Source organism: Schistocerca americana, chromosome X (genome assembly GCF_021461395.2).
Source record: "Schistocerca americana isolate TAMUIC-IGC-003095 chromosome X, iqSchAmer2.1, whole genome shotgun sequence".
NCBI lineage: Eukaryota > Metazoa > Arthropoda > Insecta > Orthoptera > Acrididae > Schistocerca > Schistocerca americana.
Window position 1 is genome coordinate 533,258,182 of NC_060130.1, and position 19,240 is coordinate 533,277,421.

A 19,240-nucleotide genomic window follows, 5' to 3' on the forward strand; every position below is an offset into this window, starting at 1 on the left:
CAGCACCAAACACTATAAATAGCAAAATTTGTGTATTACAGTTACGCATGTTGTCTCACGGAAAGAAAACTTCACTCAGTTCTCAATGACAATAGTACCAATCATTAAAACTTTCTAAGAAATGTCGTACAGGTAAAACACTGAAATTGTACACACATTTCTTTGAGCTACGTTTTTGAAATTACTTCCTACACGCTGCAGAAACTTCTTTCCCCCGTCTCCCAGTACTCAATGCTTAAAAATGAGTAATTTATCCATTAATTATACAAATTAATAAGTATAAAATACATGTAACAATCCTTCGTAAGTTTGTAACTAATGCAGTATCGCATTTTTATAAAAATTTTAAAAAGTATGTTGTCGAAAGTGTGAAACTCTTGTTCCGGAAACGAATTTACAGGATCTAAATAAACATTACCAGAGGCTGACTGGCTGACCATATAGGTACTACAAGCAGACCTCCGTGGTACTGTTAGAAGTTACTAGGCAGAATTCTTAGTATGCCTTTGAGCCTGAAACTGTCGACTTGAACACGGGGAATATCCGTCTTTGGAGGACGACTGCGGTGGAGTAGACTAAATGCACTTAAGATAATGCAGAGGAAGTTTACAGGAACCTGTCCCTAGGACACTTGGAAACGAAACGAAACAATGCCGATCACAACGTTTCTGTATGAATTTTGTCAATTAAGTGGTAACTAGTGCAAGCGACGAGTTTGTAACACCAAACCACTGCTTGGAGAAATACACAAATGACACTATAGGGGCAAAGAATAGGGGCAAGAAAATGCTGATAAAGCTACCCAAGCAAGATACTTAAATTTTGATCGGCTTTGAATATGTTGCAATGTAGTGTAAGATAATAAAGATGTGCCTATAAGGCCGTGAAGAGTGAAAGCACCCTCTTGGAAAAAGTTTGTTTCCGAATGAATACTGTTGAAACGATATCAGATACTTCAAATACGTTCTGTCGTTTATATGCATTACAACGGAGCATTCAGATTTGTCCAAAAAGTATTTTGTTACATCCTGCGTGCTTGGTGCGCAAAATAAGTGCACTCAGCGTATTTTACCCCAACATTTCTACACCACCTCATTGTTGTATAGCCAAAATAATGTTAAAACGTAAAAAATTTCAAATGAAAATAAATCTGAATCTTACAGCTAGACAACAAAATATAGCAGATGTAAAAAAAATTCAATAAAAGATTAAAAGAATCATTAAAAATATAGAAGTTACGTATCGGGTGATCAGTCAGTATAAATTTGAGAACTTAATAAACAACGGAATAATGTGGATAGAGGTAAAAATTGACACACATGCTTGGAATGACATGGGGTTTTATTAGAACAAAAACAAAGTTCAGAAAATGTCCGACAGATGGCGCTGGACAGCAAAACGTCAGTGACTGGGCATGGCAATCGTGTATAAAAGGAGCTGTAATGAGAGGAGGATCAGATGCGCCAGCAGTCGCAGCATGTTGACGTTACCTGAAAAGGCGCTTTCAGTGAAGCTGTATTATCAGAATGGGGAATTTGCTAGTTCAGCGTTACGATCCTATCGCCATATGAAGGGGATTCGAACGGGTAAAGGTCCGTTAACAAATGCAGCTGTGGCGAGAGTGATTTCGAAGTTCGAAGCCAAGGCTTGTTTAGACGATAGAGCCCGTAGTGGCCGACCGAGCACACGGCGTAATGCTGCGGAGACAGTTCAGGAAGAAATGGATACTGTAGCGGGTTCGTCTATGCACGGGGAAGTCAGCGCTCGTGCAGTCGCACGTCGCACCGGCATTCCATACACTACTGTTTGGTTTGCCCTCCGATGCTATCCGTAGAAAATCCATCGGCATAATGAACTGTTACCTGGCGATTTAGTGAAGCAGAGGGCATTTGCGGTGTGGGCGTTTCAGAAGATGGCGGAAGATGACGATTGGTTGAATAACGTTGTGGACCGACGAGGCTCATTTCACGCTCAGAGGGTCTGTCAACGTCCACAACTGCAGAATTTGGGCTACAGAAAATCCTAAAACTGTCGTGGAAACTCTATTGCACGACGAGAAAGTCACGGTAGGGGTTGGATTTACATCTACCGTCATCGGGCCTTTTTTTCTTCTAGGAAATGCGTGATTCTGGTTTTCTAACTGCTACCGTGACGGGTGAGAGGTACGGCGATATGTTACAGAATCGCATCATCCCCAGCCTCGCTGGTAAACACCTGCTGGAACGTAAGATGTTGATGCAGGATGGCGCTCCACCCCATATTGCTAGACGCGTGAAAGATTTCTTGCGCGCGTCGTTTGGTGATGATCGTGTGCTCAGCCGCCATTTTCGTCATGCTTGGCCTCCCAGGTCCCAAGACCTCAGTCCGTGCGATTATTGGCTTTGGGGTTACCTGAAGTCGCAAGTGTATCGTGATCAACCGACATCTCTAGGGATGCCGACAGAAAACATCCGACGCCAATGCCTCACCATAACTCCGGACGTGCTTTACAGTGCTGTTCACAACATTCCTCGACTACAGCTATTGTTGAGGAATGATGGACATATTGAGCACTTCCTGTAAAGAACATGATCTTTGCTTAGTCTTACTTCATGCTAATTATTGCTATCATGATCAGATGAAGCGCCATGTGTCGGACATTTTTGAACTTCGGTATTTTTTGGTTCTAATAAAACTCCATGTCATTCCTCGCATGTCAATTTGTACCTCTCTATCTATATTATTCCGTGATTTATTGAGTTTTCAAATTCATACTGACTGTTTGATCACCCATATAGCATATTTATCTGGAAAATACACTCCTGGAAATGGAAAAAAGAACACATTGACACCGGTGTGTCACACCCACCATACTTGCTCCGGACACTGCGAGAGGGCTGTACAAGCAATGATCACACGCACGGCACAGCGGACACACCAGGAACCGCGGTGTTGGCCGTCGGATGGCGCTAGCTGCGCAGCATTTGTACACCGCCGCCGTCAGTGTCAGCCAGTTTGCCGTGGCATACGGTGCTCCATCGCAGTCTTTAACACTGGTAGCATGCCGCGACAGCGTGGACGTGAACCGTATGTGCAGTTGACGGACTTTGAGCGAGGGCGTATAGTGGGCATGCGGGAGGCCGGGTGGACGTACCGCCGAATTGCTCAACACGTGGGGCGTGAGGTCTCCACAGTACATCGATGTTGTCGCCAGTGGTCGGCGGAAGGTGCACGTGCCCGTCGACCTGGGACCGGACCGCAGCGGCGCACGGATGCACGCCAAGACCGTAGGATCCTACGCAGTGCCGTAGGGGACCGCACCGCCACTTCCCAGCAAATTAGGGACACTGTTGCTCCTGGGGTATCGGCGAGGACCATTCGCAACCGTCTCCATGAAGCTGGGCTACGGTCCCGCACACCGTTAGGCCGTCTTCCGCTCACGCCCCAACATCGTGCAGCCCGCCTCCAGTGGTGTCGCGACAGGCGTGAATGGAGGGACGAATGGAGACGTGTCGTCTTCAGCTATGAGAGTCGCTTCTGCCTTGGTGCCAATGATGGTCGTATGCGTGTTTGGCGCCGTGCAGGTGAGCGCCACAATCAGGACTGCATACGACCGAGGCACACAGGGCCAACACCCGGCATCATGGTGTGGGGAGCGATCTCCTACACTGGCCGTACACCACTGGTGATAGTCGAGGGGACACTGAATAGTGCACGGTACATCCAAACCGTCATCGAACCTATCGTTCTACCATTCCTAGACCGGCAAGGGAACTATCTGTTCCAACAGGACAATGCACGTCCGCATGTATCCCGTGCCACCCAACGTGCTCTAGAAGGTGTAAGTCAACTACCCTGGCCAGCAAGATCTCCGGATCTGTCCCCCATTGAGCATGTTTGGGACTGGATGAAGCGTCGTCTCGCGGTCTACACGTCCAGCACGAACGCTGGTCCAACTGAGGCGCCAGGTGGAAATGGCATGGCAAGCCGTTCCACAGGACTACATCCAGCATCTCTACGATCGTCTCCATGGGAGAATAGCAGCCTGCATTGCTGCGAAAGGTGGATATACACTGTACTAGTGCCGACATTGTGCATGCTCTGTTGCCTGTGTCTATGTGCTTGTGGTTCTGTCAGTGTGATCATGTGATGTATCTGACCCCCAGGAATGTGTCAATAAAGTTTCCCCTTCCTGGGACAATGAATTCACGGTGTTCTTATTTCAATTTCCAGGAGTGTACTTACTAAACAACTCAGCATGACAAACGGCGTCCATGTGGACATATTTCTGGCTTTTTACTGACAAATGCGTGTTTGGAATATCACTTCACATAACGCTGAATCTGGTATTAACGATGTTTCTGCCTATGTGCGTGAGTGTAAGTAAAGTACTTCAGCTTTCGGAGGAGAACGTTGGAGATTGAAATTTCGTGAACAGATCACACAACTAAAAACGCCCTTGTTTTAACGATTTTCATTCCAACTATCTTGTCATATCCGTGATGCTCCGCCCTATTTCACCATACTAATAAACTCAATGTTCTCCTTCCTTACTTTCTGGTAAGGATCCCATGTAGCATAGCAGTACTCCAGTAGACGCTGAACAAGGGTAGTGTGGGCTCTCTCTTTAGTAAACCAGTTGCATCTTCTAAGTGGTCAACCAATAAAACGTAGTATTAGATTTGCCTTCCTTGCGACATCATCATGACCATTTCAATTTGAGTTGCTCGTAATTCTAATTTCTAGGCATGTATTTGAATTGTCAGCCTTTAGATTTGCCTGATGCATCGTGTAACGGAAATTTAACGGATTCCTTTCAAAATCAAGTTGGTGACCTAGCACTTGCCATTTTTCGCACAATACAGATATCTTGTCTTAATCATTTTGCACTTGATTTTGATCTTCTGCTGACTTTACTACATAATAAATCACAGCATCAGCTCCAAACAATCTGAAGATAGTCTCTTAAGCTCTTCTGTCACTCCACCCACCAGATTCCTCCAGAAACACGTTACGATCAAAATTTTCACCTTCCCTTTTCATGTGCTTCTGGCCATTAGATCCCATTTGGGAGATGGAAGTTCGCGTAAACTGTTTCGCAATTCTATCTTCATTGCATTTGGTCCGCTCTGCCACAGCAGTCACCCAGTGAGGGACATTTCCGATGTTAAAATGGACAGCTTAGGTCTCAAAGGCATACAAAGACATCTGCCTATTAACAGCTAACCATCAGCCCCAAGATCTGCTTGTAATGGCGGTATGCACCCGATGTTTTTGCTGAAACTCTAAAACCATCAAAATGAACTTGCTGTAGATCAGGACCAGGAGATGACGTACATTTCCCCTGGGAACACCAGACATCACTTCAGTTTTACTCAATGACTTTCCGTCAGTACGAATAGTGACCTTTGACAGGAAATTAAACAGCACTATCTCGACTTATTCCCAACGCTCGAACAGAACTGTGTTCAGAATTTTCTTGCGCTCCTGTTCTTTATCCCCCCCACAGTTAAGTCAATGGTTCATTCGTATAAATCTACAGACAGTGGTTTGGCATCTTTTGATGGCTTTTATTTCCTGTAAAGTTAAGACACTGACATGTGTGTTTGTGTGTGTGTGTGTGTGTGTGTGTACACGCACGTACGCGCTTATACTCCACATCTTTGGTTAGGGCCACCTCCACGTCCTCTATCACGAATGGTTCTTGGCAAGATGGAATAGTATGGACCTTCTCATCTGTCAAACTCTTAAGCGTTCATTCTATGACATAAAAAGACAAGTACTCATACAAAATATACACAGATGAGATCTGAAATGAAATCTTTGTCACGCAATATCTTCCTTATAAATTTTCTAAGTAAGCTCCTGAAATCTAAAACTACTTACAAATATCGATCAGGGATATATTCCTATATACACTGAAGAGCCAAAGAAACTTGTACATCTGCCTAATATCATGTAGGGCCCCCTCGGGCACGCAGAAGTGCCGCAACACGACGTGGCATGGACTCTACTAACGTCTGAAGTAGTTGTGGAGGGAACCGACACCATGAATCCTGCAGGGCTGTCCATAAATCCGTAAGAGTACAAGGGGGGTGGAGATCTCTTCTGAACAGCACGTTGCAGGTCCTCCCAGATACGCACAGTATGTTCATGTCTGGGGAGTTTGGTGGCCACCGGAAGTTTTTAAACTTGCAGTGATTCTGGTGCTGCAGTGTAGCACTGTTCTGCTGGAATTGCCCAAGTCCGTCGGAATGCAAAATGGACATGAATGGATGCAGGTGATCAGAAAGGACGCTTAAGTACATGTAACCTGTCACTCGTGTCTAGACGTATCAGTGGTCCCATAACACTCTAACTGCACACGCCCTCACATTAGAGCCTCCACGAGCTTGAACAATCCCCTGCTGACACGCAGGATCCATGGATTCATGAGGTTGTCTCAAAACCCATACACGCCCATCCGATCGATACGATTTGAAACGAGACACGTCCGACTAGGAAACATGTTTCCAGTCATCAACAGCCCAAAGTCTGTGTATATGAGCCCAGGCGAGGCGTAGAGCTTCGTGATCTACAATCATAAAGGGTACACCAGTGGGCATCTAGCTCCGAAAGCACATATCGATGGTGTTTCGTCGGATGGTTTGCGCGTTGACGTTTGTTGATGGCCCAGCAATTTGCAGAAGGGCTGCACTTCTGTCACTCTGAATGTTCCCTTCAGTCGTCGTTGGTCCCATTCTTGCAGGATTTTATTATTTTTTTTTTTTTTCGGCCACAGCACTGTCGGAGATTTGATGTTTTGCCGGATTCGTGATATTCATGATACACGCGTGAAACTGTCGTAGAGGAAAATCCCCACTTCATTGGAGATGGTATCTCATCGCTCGTGCGCCGACTAAAACACCACGTACAAACTCACTTAAATCTTGATAACCTGTCATTGCAGCAGCAGTAACCGGTCTAACAATTGCGCCAGACACTTATATTACGTAGGCGTTGCCGACGGCAGCGCCGTATTCTGCCTGTTTACATATATCCACATTTGAATACGCATGCCTATGTGATTCTTTTGCACATCAGTGTATTTCTCCCTTTATAAGAGAATTTCTGACTCTTCGTATTACAACAAATTACAACTATGTGCTATGTTTTGACCTCATTTAGTCCAGTGTACAGATGGAAGAACTGAAAGGCATAAGTTTTCTATGCATAAGGAGTCTGGGACTGTGTATGAGTTCTGACCCACGACACATTACGCTCCTTACGTGGCCTTTCCCATCAAGAATTCGCGAACTCCATCAATTCTTTCCTGTACAGGCTGCTGTTATGTAGTGGATGATCATAATATTATCTCCAAATAACTGGTCAGCATTCTGTGCTACAATGGACCACTTCATTAAGTCATCTTTAAACTTTGAGCATGTGCATTACTCTCATGTTATGACTCTCGGACACAAGAATATGAAAGTTGGTCAACGACTGTTTCATGTATCTCTCTCTGATGTTCAATAGCGGGTACCTTATCGAAGACAGGCTCACATTCATACCTGCCTTTTATAGTCCTCCCATTCAACGTGAAGCAAATACTGCCTGATAAAATAAGTGAAACGTCGAGGAGGAGAGGAGGAAATGAATTGAAACTTCAAAACTTGGGAAGGTATGTGATACTATTCCATTGACAAGATAGTCAAATATATAAAGAATTTGTCAATATGAGCCCACTTATCAGTATGGCATTAAAGACCCTCTGGCCTTGATACATGCAGCGATTTGCTTGGGAAGGGTTTCAAGCATCCTTTGCACTCTCTCCTGAGGCCAGTTGACTTTCAACGGATATAGCAGCTACTTTATATCCTCCATAATGGCAGTGTGACACGGTTGACGCCCAAACTAGTTTCATGTATCTTCTATTGGGGATCTTGCTGACCATAGGAGTACCTCAACATTACGCAGACATTTCATACACACACAGGGAGAAACTGTACTCTGGTACTGTCGCATGAGGACTCAGGGTGTCAACACTCTATTGTTGTGCTGTCAGTTCCCTCACTCAGTACTGACTGTGACCTGAAGGTGTATGTGATGTTTCTCCACACCATGACTCCAGGAGTAGCACTGCCCACTGCCATGTCGCTCCAACACCTGGAAAATGGGACCTCCTCAGGCTGCCGCCACACTCGCATACTATGGTCATTTGGGGCAGTGCAGAATCTCAATTCATTACACAGAACACAATGGGACCTATTCATCAGTTCAAGCTTCATGGTCAACACACCACTTCAAAACATCTGTTTCTGTCGTGGTGTTAACGGCAGCTTATGCATGGGGCTCTAATTCCCTACTCTGGTTGCTGCTAACTGCCGTCCAGTGGTGCAAGATAATACAGGATGTTGCAGGGAGTCCATTGCGTGTTCTTGGATTCCAAGTGCACATGTGAAGGAGTTAAGATGGTCTTGGTGCACAATAGGGCGATCTTTCCTTGTGGTGATCAGATGTGATCGACTGGAGAATTGACAAGTACTCCTACCCTTACTTTCCCTTGCAGTCCGTCATCAGGCCATTGTCACATAGGAATGCCCAATAAGTCTGGATATTGCAAGATCATAGTAGATGGTCTCATGGAGACCCACAATGATGCCCATATCAAACTCTGTAATGTGCCGATAATGCTGTGTCACACAATTACCAGGTATATTCGTGTCTCTCACGGCGATAACCTCTTAAGTCCCATTTGAGAGGACGACTGATTTGGATCCACATCCAATCATCCAGATTTAGGTTGTCCATGATTTCCCTAAATTAACCCAGGCTAATGCTGGGAAGGCTTCTTTGAAAGGGCACCGGCGATTTTCTTCTCCATGCTTACAATAATCAGAGCTTGTGCTCCGCCTCCGTCCTCTGTCTACTGGACATTAAACTCTGATCTTTATCCCTTCATTTTTTCAACATCTGAAGCTATTCACTTGCATTATATACCAGTGTGACCCAAGCTGGAGTCGTATTATTGTCAGGAAGTCGAGCGAAGAGTGGGGGTGAATTTAATACCTTATTTTTTGGGCCATAAAAAATTAGATAACTTTAGTTGCTACCCATGTACGAGGCTAGGAGGGTAGTAACCTTCAAGCAAATTTTCATCCGTCACCCCCGTTTTCTTTTACCAGTAACAAGCGTACCATTATGAAGTATTAATGCGATAATAAGGGACAAAATATATGAGCGTGAAACCATGAACTCACCCATACATGACGAATGAAAAGAAAATCGAAAAATACTTGTGTTTCCAAATTTTCATAACAAAATTAAGGGTGCGTCTTATCGTCTTAAAGTTCTCTGCCTTGTGGTCTGAAAAATATACGAGGGTCACTCCAAAAGAAGTGCACACTCTTCTGTAAAAATAGTTTTCATTCTGCATGTGTGAAAGTTTTACAGTGTGGAAGTACATCCTTCCCGCTTGTCTTCAAACTTAGTTCAACCTGTGCTCCCGTGAGTGGCGCCATCACAACATGTCTTCAAGGTGGCTGCTACTCTTGACGTTCGTCAGAAGCAACGTGCTGTCATAGAATTTCTGTGCTGTGAAAACGAGAAATGGGAAACATCCACAAGAGGTTGAAAAAGGTGTATGAAGATGCTGCTGACAATCGCAGCACAGTTAGTCGGTGGGCAAGCAGGTTACGAGATGAAAGCGGGCACGGCAATATTGAGGATTGTCCTCGCAGCGGCAGGCCTCATACTGCACACACTCCAGACAATGTGCAGAGTGTTAACGAATTGGTGACTGCTGACAGATGCATCACAGTGAACAAATTGTCACGCTGCGTTGGGATAGGGGAAGGAAGTGTTTGCAGAATACTGAAAGTGTTGGCGTTAAAAAAGGTTTGTGCCAGGTGGGTTCCCAGGATGTTGACAGTGGCTCACAAAGAAACAAGAAAAACGGTATGCAGCGAACTTTTGGAACAGTACAAGAATGGTGGAGATGAATTCATTGGAAGAATTGTGACAGGTGATGAAACATGGCTCCATCATTTTTCACCAGAGATGAAGAGGCAATCAATGGAGTGGCATCATGCAAATTCAACCAAGGAAAAAATAATTCAAAACCACACCTTCTGCTGGAAAAGTTATGGCTATGGTGTTTTTCAGTTCCGAAGGACTCTTGTTTGTGGACGTCATGCCAAGTGGAACCACCATAAATTCTGATGCATATGTGACAACACTGAAGAAAGGTCAAGCTAGACTGAGTCGCATTCGACCACATCGGAAAAAGCAGGATGTTTTGCTGTTGCACGACAATGCACGGCCACATGTCAGTCAACAAACCATATAAGCGATCACAAAACTCGGATGGACAACACTGAAACATCCGCCTTACAGTCCTGACCTGGCTCCATGTGACTATCATCTCTTTGGGAAACTGAAAGACTCTCTTCATCGAACAAGGTTTGAAGATGAGGACTCCCTTGTGCACGCTGCCAAACAGTGGCTCCAACAGGTTGGTCCAGAATTTTACTGTGCGGGTATACAGGCGCTGTTTCCAAGATGGCGTAAGGCAGTTGAGAGGGGTGGAAATTATGTGGAGAAATGAAAATATTGTTCCTAAATGATGCATCTACACCCTAAAACTTTCAAACATGTAGAATAACAGGTGGATTTTAAAGAAAGTGTGCATTTCTTTTGGAGTGACCCTCGTAGTTAAAATATTGTTCTTAACCAATTATTTACGCATATGTAGCTACTGCAATAATGCAGTTTTTTCATCATAATACTGTTGAGCTATTCTCAGCAGATTAGGACAGACAGAACACATGATCAGTGAATATCAGGCAGGCTTCCGCCCGCATCGATCCTGCGCACAACAATCTGGAACCAGAAGATGATACTGCAACACCGTCAGTCGAACTGCACAGTAGTCGGCTTCATAGATTTCTAGAAAGCATACGACTCCATTCGTCGCACCAGTCTGTTCAATACACTTCGTGAATATGGCGTAGATAATAAAACTACTTCATTATTTGAGCAGACTTTAACATACACATCCGCAAAAGTAAAACTCATGGAAGAAGTTTCTGAACCTTTTTATTTGTTGCAGGGACAACCCTACAAAGGAAATGGAAGAGCTTACAGGCCAGTTACACCAGAAAGTAATTAAGACAAAAGACCGAAAAAAGGTATGTTTGTGCAGCAACTGGTAGGAAGAAGTAAACCTCCTTCGATTGGATGGGATTCTTAACAACTGACTGTAAGAGCACTATCTCTAGTACTGAGAATGATGATTAGCAATATTTCCTTTGCAGATTCTCTTTTATCTATTTGCACCAAGGATTTTGCAGTATTTCCTCTAGATTTAATGCCCAATAATTCCAAAACATCAAGTTTTCTAATTAAACCATCATTGAAGCATAAAATAGCATCATAACCCCAAATTTGAGGTTTGTAAGCTGATCAAATACAGTTTTCAGTAACTGGTTCCAAATGACAGAATTTACACATTCATTTAAATTTTGGGTTTTCCAATGAAGACATTTCATCATCAAGGTATCTTTACAAAGGTCTGTAAATATGGGTTTAATTTCATTCATTACTGAAGCAGGTAAAGAATGTTCGTGGTCATATCGGGAATACAGAAGTGTCCGATTCCACCCATCTCCTTTGACCCATGATGTCACCAATATGGCGGAAGCGACCATTCTCAACGTCTCCAATATGGCGCCTATGACGTCATTACATAAACATGACAACAAACACCTCCCTTTAAAAATATAATCAAACTAACGGGACCAGCACTTGGAAATTGGGGGTATTTGGGTGGGCACAAAGTAAATATAAACACATACACACAATATGATCCCAAACCATACAAAATGACGACATGAAAACGCCACAAAATTCCCAAATTCCGCTACACTTACAATATCGGCCACTTCCCTTCACCTTCACAGCTCAACCGCAACTGTCGATACCACAAAACCAACATCTAAAACAAGAAAAATTGGAATCACATTTCCCTTCACCTATATAGGTAAATAACATCCCACAATACCAAAACAAACATACCTATGATGACAAATTGGAATCGGTCACTTACACACACACACACACACACACACACACACACACACACACACAAAGAAAAACACAACCAAAACAAACCCCCAACTCGCATATTCCACTTTCATGCGCCGCATTTCACTATCTCCGCCACAAGCCCAAAACGTTGCAGAATCTTCATGACGGACAACATGTCGTCCACCATTTCAGCCTACAGACGTGCACAATTAAACTTAGAAGTCATATCCATACCTAACAAAAGAAGCTACAAATTGAATTAGAAGACTTACTGCAAGACAAACAGCAAACGAATAACATCAAACGACACCGCAATATCGTAAACACAACGGAAACTTAATTCTTAACTCACTGAAACTAATTTCCGTTCTTCTACAACAGTCACAACCGATAAACGCACACTTCAAGCACCGACACCCAAATGAACCCAATATACCACATAACATGCGGATCATACACGCACACACCACTAGACGACACCACCAACTGCAACAAGATGACGTCTACAAACACAACACACTTATAGACTAAACTCCGCACTGTCATGACATCACACACAACACCCTTACATCATAGGACAAAGCCGATGGGTTGGATCGGGTGCCTCCATTGACCATCATACCTGGCTCTTCTCCTGTATGTGCACCAAGTGTCAGGATCATTAGGGCAAAGACCGTGCACTGGATTTTCATTTGTGTAAAGCTTATGGAAAAGATAGCCCATACAGCTTTTCTCATGTTTTCTAAATTCCCTACGTTTATCCTTATGGCCAAGCCATAATAATTCCGTAATCTATCTATTTAAAGATTTGTCAGCTGACCTTTACCACCTGTCTCCTTACCACCTTCCGATACTATTTTTTATTTTTCTTTCAATAATCTTCTCAACCTGGACCTCATTCTCTTCTGGACATGCCCAATGCACTTTAATTTAGAAATTGTGACATTAGAACCATAGGGTTTTTCTGCACACACCCAGTCACAAGCCTTGCTGTCACCATCCCCTAAATACTGTGTGTATCTGACACCTCTGTTTGCCACTGAACGATTAAAAATCCTGAGAACTCCTGCTACTTTCATCCCACCACTTGGAACAGTATAATTCATCTAACAGTTATGTTCATGCTCTTTCTCAGTTCCACTGCCACAAGTTTTACAGCACTTATTTGGAATCTATACATCAATTACCTTGCCGGTATCAAATGATGTAGCTGCCACGACACCAGTTAGTGAAGTGCGTCCACGTTTCTGCTAGCTGCCATCAAAACATGCACAAATATCACCACTTTCACTGTCATCACTTTCCTTGAGTGCTTCTTCAGCTGCTTCCTTCGCTGAGATGTTACAAACATCAGCAAAAGCAATACCAGTAATATTATTGTAAGTCATAAATTTTGCAAGAGGATTTGGAATGTCAAGTAATGCGCATAAGACTTTTCCTGGCTCCATCCCTTTACCAACTGATCCGAGACCATAAACTATCCTTATGTTGTTTTCATATAAATTATTATTTGCTATTTTTGATGTCATTGTTGTAGCAACTACACCACATTTTGTACGAGTCAATGTCAGGTTGACACAATCACTTTACGAAGATGCTGATTCTCACCCAAAGAAACGTCACCACCATATATTCTGCGCACAGTATTTTTGGAAATGAAATCACACAGTATGATAAGGTTCACCATAATATTTTCGAACGAATGTCCATCTCGCCACAAGGTGACTGGGAGGATATCCCTTGAAGACACTGGAGTTTCTTTCTTGATGTGCTGATTTTCTTTATGCCTAACATTCTTGTGTCCTTTCACCCACTAACCCCATTTACCTTTACGTATTTATTTCCTCTGAATTTTAATTTAGGCGAGAATTTCTTTATTTGCGGCATTTTTATGAAAACACGCGGAACCAAAAAAAATACAAATCAACACGTATTTCACTCGCAACAAAAATCACTAAGTACTACCATTATAGCTCGAAAACAATAACAAACACGATCGGAAAAACGAGTATCGATGGTAGATATCACAATCTAGCATAACAGTCGCGACACTCACTGCTGTAAAAGTTGTTACCGTTCGACAAATGGAGCGACACTAGCGCTCCAAGTGGCGAGTAAGGTGAACATCAGAGGCGTCGTAAGGATAATGCCTGTTTGGCATCCACTTCCTACGTAATTTACGAAATATTTGAGTTATTTTCTTGCCTCCAAGGGTTTGTGTAGTATGAGAAGGCATATATGTGTCTAAAAATGATTCTAAAATAAGCACAAGTAGTGACAAAAACCATGAATCGAGTGGCAAGCTACAACACATTCGTGAAGAAACACTTGTGACGTTGGAGAGAATTGCAGCTTACCTCGTTGATATAAAAAGAATATAAACACACAGATTCACACGTAAGAAGCACAGACATGTACCTCTACACGCAAAAGCGATCAACAGTTCATTTATCATTCTGTAGGCCTGCTGTGTTTGTCATGGTCGCCTGTTGCCACAAGTACGACCTTCATCTTTATATTATTCTAAGTGGGACAAGCAACTGCCAAATAGTGGGTGAAATATGTTGAAAACATTATGATCTGATTACATTACACTTCATGCAAAACCAAATATTTGAATAATTTTCAAAAAATCTGTCGGTGAACAAGGTCCTAACAAAATAATGTCATCACACGAAGGAAGCAAGGAAAATAAGTGACTAACAACAGAAGTGAATGAAATACATACCAAACATTACGCTTTTGTAAGACACGAATAACTGCATTTAATAACCACTTCATCGTCAAAGCAGGCCTGTGTTGACGATTCACACGAATCTGGCACTGATACATCGAGAGCTGAACTGGCTGCTTCTGTCATAGGACTGTTTCACAGCTTTAGAAGCATTGTCGAATCTTTGTGGCAGTTTCCTCTTCGTCAGTTGAGGTGGCTTATTTGGGATGTCAAACAGTGTGGGTACTGCATTCCACACGAGTTCATTATTGTCTGCGTTCATGAACTGGTTTTGTTCGAAATGTAGCGAACAAAACCTAATATTATTATACAGTTAAACTGGGTCTTTTGTCATAAGGTCTTCTCGTCTGCTATTAACTAGCCATTTTCTGCTCCTAAAACGAAACATTAATCATTAATACACATATAGTTTGCAAGTGAATCCTGACGGTACAGTTTAGTAACATGATGTTATATACCTCTCAGGATGCTTAGGAAACCTAAAAAAACACAGCTGTGGTGTCTTCTTCCTGTTGTTGCCGCATTTCATTGCGCTACAAACACTCCCGCTTGTAAAAACCATTGTAGAAATCAAAATAAACTACCGCTATTCGCTTTCACGATCTCGCCGAACTCACAGTTTAAGTTACTGGCCGCTTGGGGCGCTGCTGGCGCGGTAGGCAACAGAATCGAGGCGAAGTGTCGCGACTGTTGTTTTAGTCTGTTGTAGATATAGGGTAGGAAACATTGAAGCGATAAAACAATAAAAGCATGAAATAATATACAAGGAGTAAAAGAATGCTGTGCATTATACGTGCATGGCGCAAAAACGAGGGCGTGGCATTTAAATGCCAGATTGCAGAAAGCGTCATGAAAACCATCATATCTCACGAAAAAGTTGTCGTATTTATATAAAACAAAAACTGTTTCACGCAGGAAAGACCTGGCATTTCAAATATGCTAAAATTTAAAAATCGAATTTTTGAAGCCCACTTGCCTTCCGACTCCCCTTAATGTGACAACAAGTTTTTCCTTTGCTTCTTTCACTTGTCCTAGCACTTCATCAAACGAAGTTTCCGACATTCGAAAATACTGAAAAAAACTGCTTCTCATCTTGTCTCAGGTCGACATAAAGAGTAGAAAACAATCCTTTCTCCAGCAAATCACGTAGCAGTGGATGTACGTGTAACGAACGGTTGTCTTCACTCTCCTCCTCCTCTTCCTCCTCCTCCTGCTTACAAGTATTGCCTCTGAGCGCTATGCGACTTAACTTCTGAGGTGATCAGTCCCCTAGAACTTAGAACTAATTAAACCTAACATCACACACATCCATGCCCGAGGCGCAATTCGAACCTGCGGCCGTAGCGGTCGCTCGGCTCCAGACTGTAGCGCCTAAAACCGCACGTTACAAGTATTAACAAAAGTTCCTCCTCGCTCGAGTCCATTTCACTAACTAATCAGCTGGCAATATCTGCAGTGTCCAACACCGGTGATCCAGGAGTGTTCACCACAATTACCAGTGACCGTCACCAGTGTGTGAAACAGACGTTACTCAGCCATCAAAACATGGCTGTTTGCCACAAAACACACTGGGAACAGTCAAGTCAGAACTTGCGCCTACGCGATGACACAGAGGTGCGGGGAGACAGGCTATTGTCAATGATGGCAACTCACTCTTGCTGAACTAGTGAACTGTGAACTCATTGCGCCATACCGATCAGCCTGATTTCGTTCGCAGCTACGTTTTCCGATCGCTAATTGTCAGTAAGCTTCACTGCATATTTAGTTACAATTTCCTTACATAATTGGTGAACAGCCCATGTTGGAGTCAGTTTAGATTGAACAAGGTGATAAAACGTGTATTTAACTCAGCTATTACTGTGTCTAGTACATTTTTCAAAACAGTAACATTAAATTGTAGACTGGCAATGGCAAGGAAAGCGTTTCTGAAGAAGAGAAATTTGTTAACATCGAGTATAGATTTGTCAGGAAGTCGTTTCTGAAAGTATTTGTATAGAGTGTAGCCATGTATGGAAGTGAAACATGGACGATAAATAGTTTGGACAAGAAGAGAATAGAAGCTTTCGAAATGTGGTGCTACAGAAGAAAACTGAAGATTAGATGGGTACATCACATAATTAATGAGGAAGTATTGAATAGAATTGGGGAGAAGAGGAGTTTAGGGCACAACTTGACAAGAAGAAGGGACCGGTTGGTAGGACATGTTCTGAGGCATCAAGGGATCACAAATTTAGCATTGGAGGGCAGCGTGGAGGGTAAAAATCGTAGAGGGAGACCAAGAGATGAATACACTAAGCAGATTCAGAAGGATGTAGGTTGCAGTAAGTACTGGGAGATGAAGAACCTTGCACAGGATAGAGTAGCATGGAGAGCTGCATCAAACCAGTCTCAGGACTGAAGACGACGACGACGACGACTGCAGCAACAACAACAACAACAACAACAACAACAACATTAAATATTTCTTTCCTGTTTCGAAATGGGTGGTCAGAAGCTAGTTTATCAAAATGTTTTTTTTAATTTCTCTTCCCGTTTTTGATGAAAACTGGGATCTATGTCATATGTTTTTGCAGTTTCACTGGCTTTGCACTTGAATGATTCGAAATCATTTCTATAAAACATCAATTTTTCCAAACTTCTGCTGAAGCTCTACTTCCCTTGTCCAAATCGATATCACGATTTGTAAAATTTTTGATGCATAACTGATGTCATTCAATAGCATGAATTCGCAAAGTAATACGAACTCGAAATTTAGCATTTCTGTTTTAATACATTCTCCTTCTTTACAATCATCTTTACTGAAACTCTTCAGTACTTTTTCTGATAACGCATTTCTTTTATCAAAGGATGTTTTATTGTACATGTCATATTAACTTCACTAGACCATGTAATTGGATTAAATTTTTTTAGAGTGGCTTCTCATTCGCCAGTGAACTTCGACAGTAGATCCCAACGCTTAATGTTATTCCCGAAAAAATTACACAAGATCCGCATAGTTGCGAAAAAAATTCGTACATCCACACAAATGCTAATGACATCATTTATCACTAAATTCAAATTATGACTGGCGCAATGTACATACTTCGCATTTGGCCGAATATTCTTAATCTGATGTAATTCTTCAGGCTTTCCCAGCGATCTGTTGACATTTTGAAAAGCGGGACTTCTGCCGGATGTTCGCGTCGTTCTCGCACAATATTTCGATGGCGTAACTCTGTCTTCTTCAGATGCTACCCGAGAATGGTCCTTGGGCGGATCGAGTCTAGTATTTATGCCTGTAAGGTGCTGGGCGTTCCCTAGTCGGTCCGTGCGGCATCGGGTGTTCCCTCAGCGGTTCCCGCCCGCATGACGCGGCTCCCATGGTCCTCTCTGGTCGCTGGTGTTCCGACTGCCGTCCGCGACCGGCTCGGCTGCTCTCTGGGGACGCGGTCGTCATCTGAAGTGTTTGGTGCTCTGTATCCTGGCTATTTCCTTGGTCTCATCTTCTATTTCTTGCTAGGCACTGCGTAACTGGTCCGCGCCGCATCGATTGCTTTGTTCGCGGTGCACGCACGCCAGGCCCGACTACCATGGACCCCTCTGGTCACTGGTGTTCCGACCGCTGTCCGCGGAGGACTTGGACGTCCTCTAGGGTAGTAGTTGTCATATCGGGAGTGTCAGAACAAATCTGTAGTGTCTGGTGCTCTGTCTCGTGGCTGTTTTATCGGCCCCACGCCTGTTTCTTGTGAAATCTCGCTGTGTTTTGCATTGAGCTTTCAGAAGTTCAAGACTCAAATCCCAGGCCATGCTGAGCTGGTATCCAGTGTCACAAGTGACGAGATTCTCCGTTATCTTGATCTTGATGGACTCTTTTATGACATTGTCCCAACACCTAGGGGTCAGTGTGACAATCTTGGTGTCATTGTAGTTCATCGAGTGAACAAGCTCTAGACAGTGTTCTGCTATGGTTAAATTTGTTGCCTATCTGAGTCTGCTCTGCCTATGGTGTTCTTTACACCTGATGTCCACAGTCCTGGTGGTCTGTCCGATGTATGACATCCCACACTCGTATGGTATGTTGTAAATGCCTGGCTTCAATGACCCCATCCTATACATCCCCCAATATTGTCCCAATCTCAGTGGGTGGACAAAATACGCTCTTGAAGTAATGTTTCATGAGAATTCTGTTGATCTTAGCAGAGATCAGTCCGGCATATGGCAAGTATGCCACCCTCATCGCATCTTCTTGTTCTTCTACTAGATCCTGTGGTTGAGTAGAAGGTCAAAGTGCCTTCTGGATGTCTCTAGATGAGAATCCGTTCTTACTGAAAACGAACTGTAGGTGTTCTATTTTCATCGCCAAACTGTTGGGGTCTGACAGAGTACGTGCTCTGTGGACTAGAGTTTTGAGCACTCTGTTCTTCAGTGCCGGATGGTGGCAGCTGTTGGCTTGCAGGTATAAGCCAGTGTGTGTCTGTTTGC

At 43.3% G+C, this 19,240-nt stretch overlaps 1 protein-coding gene across 1 annotated transcript in view; it reads left to right on the top strand.

The window, feature by feature from the left end:
* Window positions 1-19,240, top strand: part of LOC124556131 (aquaporin AQPAe.a-like) — an 86,834-nt gene that overhangs the window by 60,406 nt on the left and 7,188 nt on the right. Inside the window, exon 5 of the mRNA XM_047130147.1 lies at window positions 11,069-11,147. Within this exon, the coding sequence (XP_046986103.1) occupies window positions 11,069-11,147 (79 nt within the window). The remainder of the gene's footprint in view (window positions 1-11,068; window positions 11,148-19,240) is intronic.